Genomic DNA, 2936 nt, shown 5'->3' with positions numbered 1-2936 from the left:
TCAGAAGATTAACTGAGTCACCCAGACACCCCACATCATTGATTTTATCCTCAAAAATACATTGTGAATTAAAAATCAAATTTGGAAAATAAAAAAAGACAACATCAAAGTAAACATTTGTTTATAAGTGTTAATATGTTTAAGAAAAAAATTACTGAAATAAAGGATGGAAGCTAAGATAGATCTATAGACTTAATCATGGATTGCTTTATTGTCTTTTTAAAAAAAAATTATTTGACAGGGGGCAAGGGACAGAATACAAGCAGGGGGAGTGGGAGAGAGAGAAGCAGATTTCCCACTGAGTAGGGATGCAGGGCTCTATCCCAAGATCCTGGGATCATGACCTGAGCCAAAGGAAAATGATTATTGATTGAGCTACCCAGGCACACCACACTATTGCTCTTAATAAAAATAAACCATGATAATACGTGTAAAAAGTAACATGAAGAGCTACTTTCAAAATTACTAAAGACCTTAAAATGAAGGTGCGGTCATCATGAACTAAAAAACTAGGGGAAGATCAAGAGGACATTGAATTTGAGCTGGTATACATTTAGCCCAATACTAAGTAACTTAAATATTTAAAAATCATGAGACATTTATAGTTCATATATCGAAGTTGGATTAAGCACAATAAATAAATATGCTCTGCTCTCTACCTAGAATACAGAAAGAAGAGAGATTTCATTTAGTAAAAATGTGTAATAATTTAAAGAATAAGTGTACTCTTTCTTTTTCATGAGAAGACTCTGATAATGACTATATTTCAATATAGCTAGCTATAATTCTAGCTTTTTGAGTGGGTTGAACATTGTTGAAGTCAGGGTGCTGTGGTCAATACTTTCAGAACCCATAATTTACAGAGAAATTGGGCTCATCATGAATTAGCTCACTCAACTTTCTATCACCCAAATTACCTCCATTGATGACATATTTGCAAATAGGTTAAGGGAATATAATGTCCCCCTCCTAGTACAACCAAAAGTCCTCTTCCTGAGTTTTGGATATTATCTTTTGTTATCCTCTATAACGTCTAACCAATTACTATATTTATAGTGTATATCTTAAAGTAGTTGTGAATATAAATACTAGATAACATCCTGTTCTTGGGGTGCCTGGGTGGCTCAGTGGGTTAAGCCTCAGATCTTGGTCTTGGGGTCCTGGGATCGAGTCCTGCATCGGGCTCTCGGCTTGGCGGGGAGCCTGCTTCCTCTTCTCTCTCTCTCTGCCTGCCTCTCTGCCTACTTGTGATCTCTCTCTCTGTCAAATAAATAAATAAAATCTTTAAAAAAATCCTGTTCTTGATATTTATGGGAACACTGACAATGATGTAATAACACATTTGCTCAAGAGACACACGCTCTACTGGTACCGCCAGCCCCAGGATGAGAAGGCTGAGGGCCTCATCAATGTTTCCAACTACAGTCTGGAAAGTGGACAGGATCAGAAGAAAAAATATGTGTTCCAGCTCACGCATGACGTGTACAAACCCTTCATTTTTGCTGCTGATACCCTGGAGGACCTGAGCATGTGGGTACGCCATCTCATTACCTGCATTTCCAAGTACCAGTCTCCAGGCCGGGCCTCCCTGCCCCGAGAGGAAGACTGCTACAGTGAGACAGAAGCAGAAGACCCTGACGATGAGGCTGGGTCCCGCTCAGCCTCGCCCAGCCCAGCCCAAATGTGGAGTCCGCTCCATGGAGACACATCACCTGCAGCCACCCCCACCCAGGGCAGCCCACGGACTTCCTTTGGCCCGCCATCAGACAGCAGCGAAGGGGCGCTGGAGGGAATGGTGCAGGGGCTGAGGCAGGGGGGCGTGTCCCTCCTGGGCCAGCTACAGCCCTTCACTCACGAACAGTGGCGGAGCTCTTTCATGAGGCGCAACCGAGACCCCCAGCTCAATGAGCGAGTGCACCGTGTGCGTGCGCTGCAGAGCACGCTCAAGGCAAAGCTGCAGGAGCTGCAGGCCTTGGAGGAAGTGCTCGGTGACCCGGAGCTGACAGGAGAGAAGTTCCGGCAGTGGAAGGAGCAGAACCAAGAGCTCTACTCAGAGGGCCTGGGAGGCTGGGGAGTGGTGCAGTCTGAGGGCCACTCCCAAGTCCCCAGCTCTGACTCCAGAGAACAGTCTTCCCACCCCCTAGCCTCTGACCCTGAGGAGCAGTCCCATCTCTGCCCCCTGACCCCAGAGAGCAACCTCCGACCTCCTGACCTCTGACCCTGGTCCATACCCTGGCTCCTGACCTCTGGCCTTGAGGACCACCTCAGCCCCCAAGTCCTGACATGTCCAGGACAGAGCATCCCCGGGTTCTGTTCAAGGTTGGAAGTAGTCCGTGTGTCACCCCTAGAGGCCCTCCTTTGCCCACGTGTCCACCATTTCTGCTCCTCTCTCCCTTGGAGTGGGTCGAAGTGAAGTGCACTCCATGCCATCCTCTCTTTTGCCAATGAAGAAGTGGCAAGCTGGGCTGAAATTCTCTCCCGCTTCATCCTCCCACCTGTGGGGCACAAACCTGTCCCCCTCCATCTCTGGCCCTTCTCCCTTCCCCAAACCAGTCTTGTATAGGTGCTCATTTTACACAAACACTTTCAACAAAATAAAATCAGTTTATTTAAAATGAAAAAAAAAAATGTATGCTTCTGGAAGAAATTCTTCATAATTAAAAGCAGTTTTCATGTATTTACAAAGGGTTTTAATCATGTTTTCATGTTCAAAATTATCAACTACCGGGGCGCCTGGGTGGCTCAGTGGGTTAAGCCGCTGCCTTCAGCTCAGGTCATGATCTCAGGGTCCTGGGATCGAGTCCCGCATCGGGCTTTCTGTTCAGCGGGGAGCCTGCTTCCTCCTCTCTCTCTCTGCCTGCCTCTCTGCCTACTTGTGATTTCTCTCTGTCAAATAAATAAATAAAATCTTTAAAAAAAAATTATCAACTACCTTC

The 2936-nt window shown here is 45.9% G+C and overlaps 1 protein-coding gene across 1 annotated transcript; it reads left to right on the top strand.

Moving 5' to 3' along the window:
• Positions 1 to 1309: 1309 nt before the first annotated feature.
• LOC125095666 (connector enhancer of kinase suppressor of ras 1-like) lies at positions 1310 to 2628 on the top strand (the record flags this gene model as incomplete). The annotated part of the gene is made up of 1 exon (XM_047722069.1): positions 1310 to 2628. A coding segment is annotated over one exon (909 nt), but the record flags the coding sequence as incomplete, so codon positions are not given.
• Between the last annotated feature and the right edge of the window lie 308 nt (positions 2629 to 2936).

Source organism: Lutra lutra, chromosome 3 (genome assembly GCF_902655055.1).
Source record: "Lutra lutra chromosome 3, mLutLut1.2, whole genome shotgun sequence".
Taxonomy (NCBI): Eukaryota; Metazoa; Chordata; class Mammalia; order Carnivora; family Mustelidae; genus Lutra; species Lutra lutra.
This window is presented reverse-complemented; position numbering and strand designations above follow the sequence as displayed.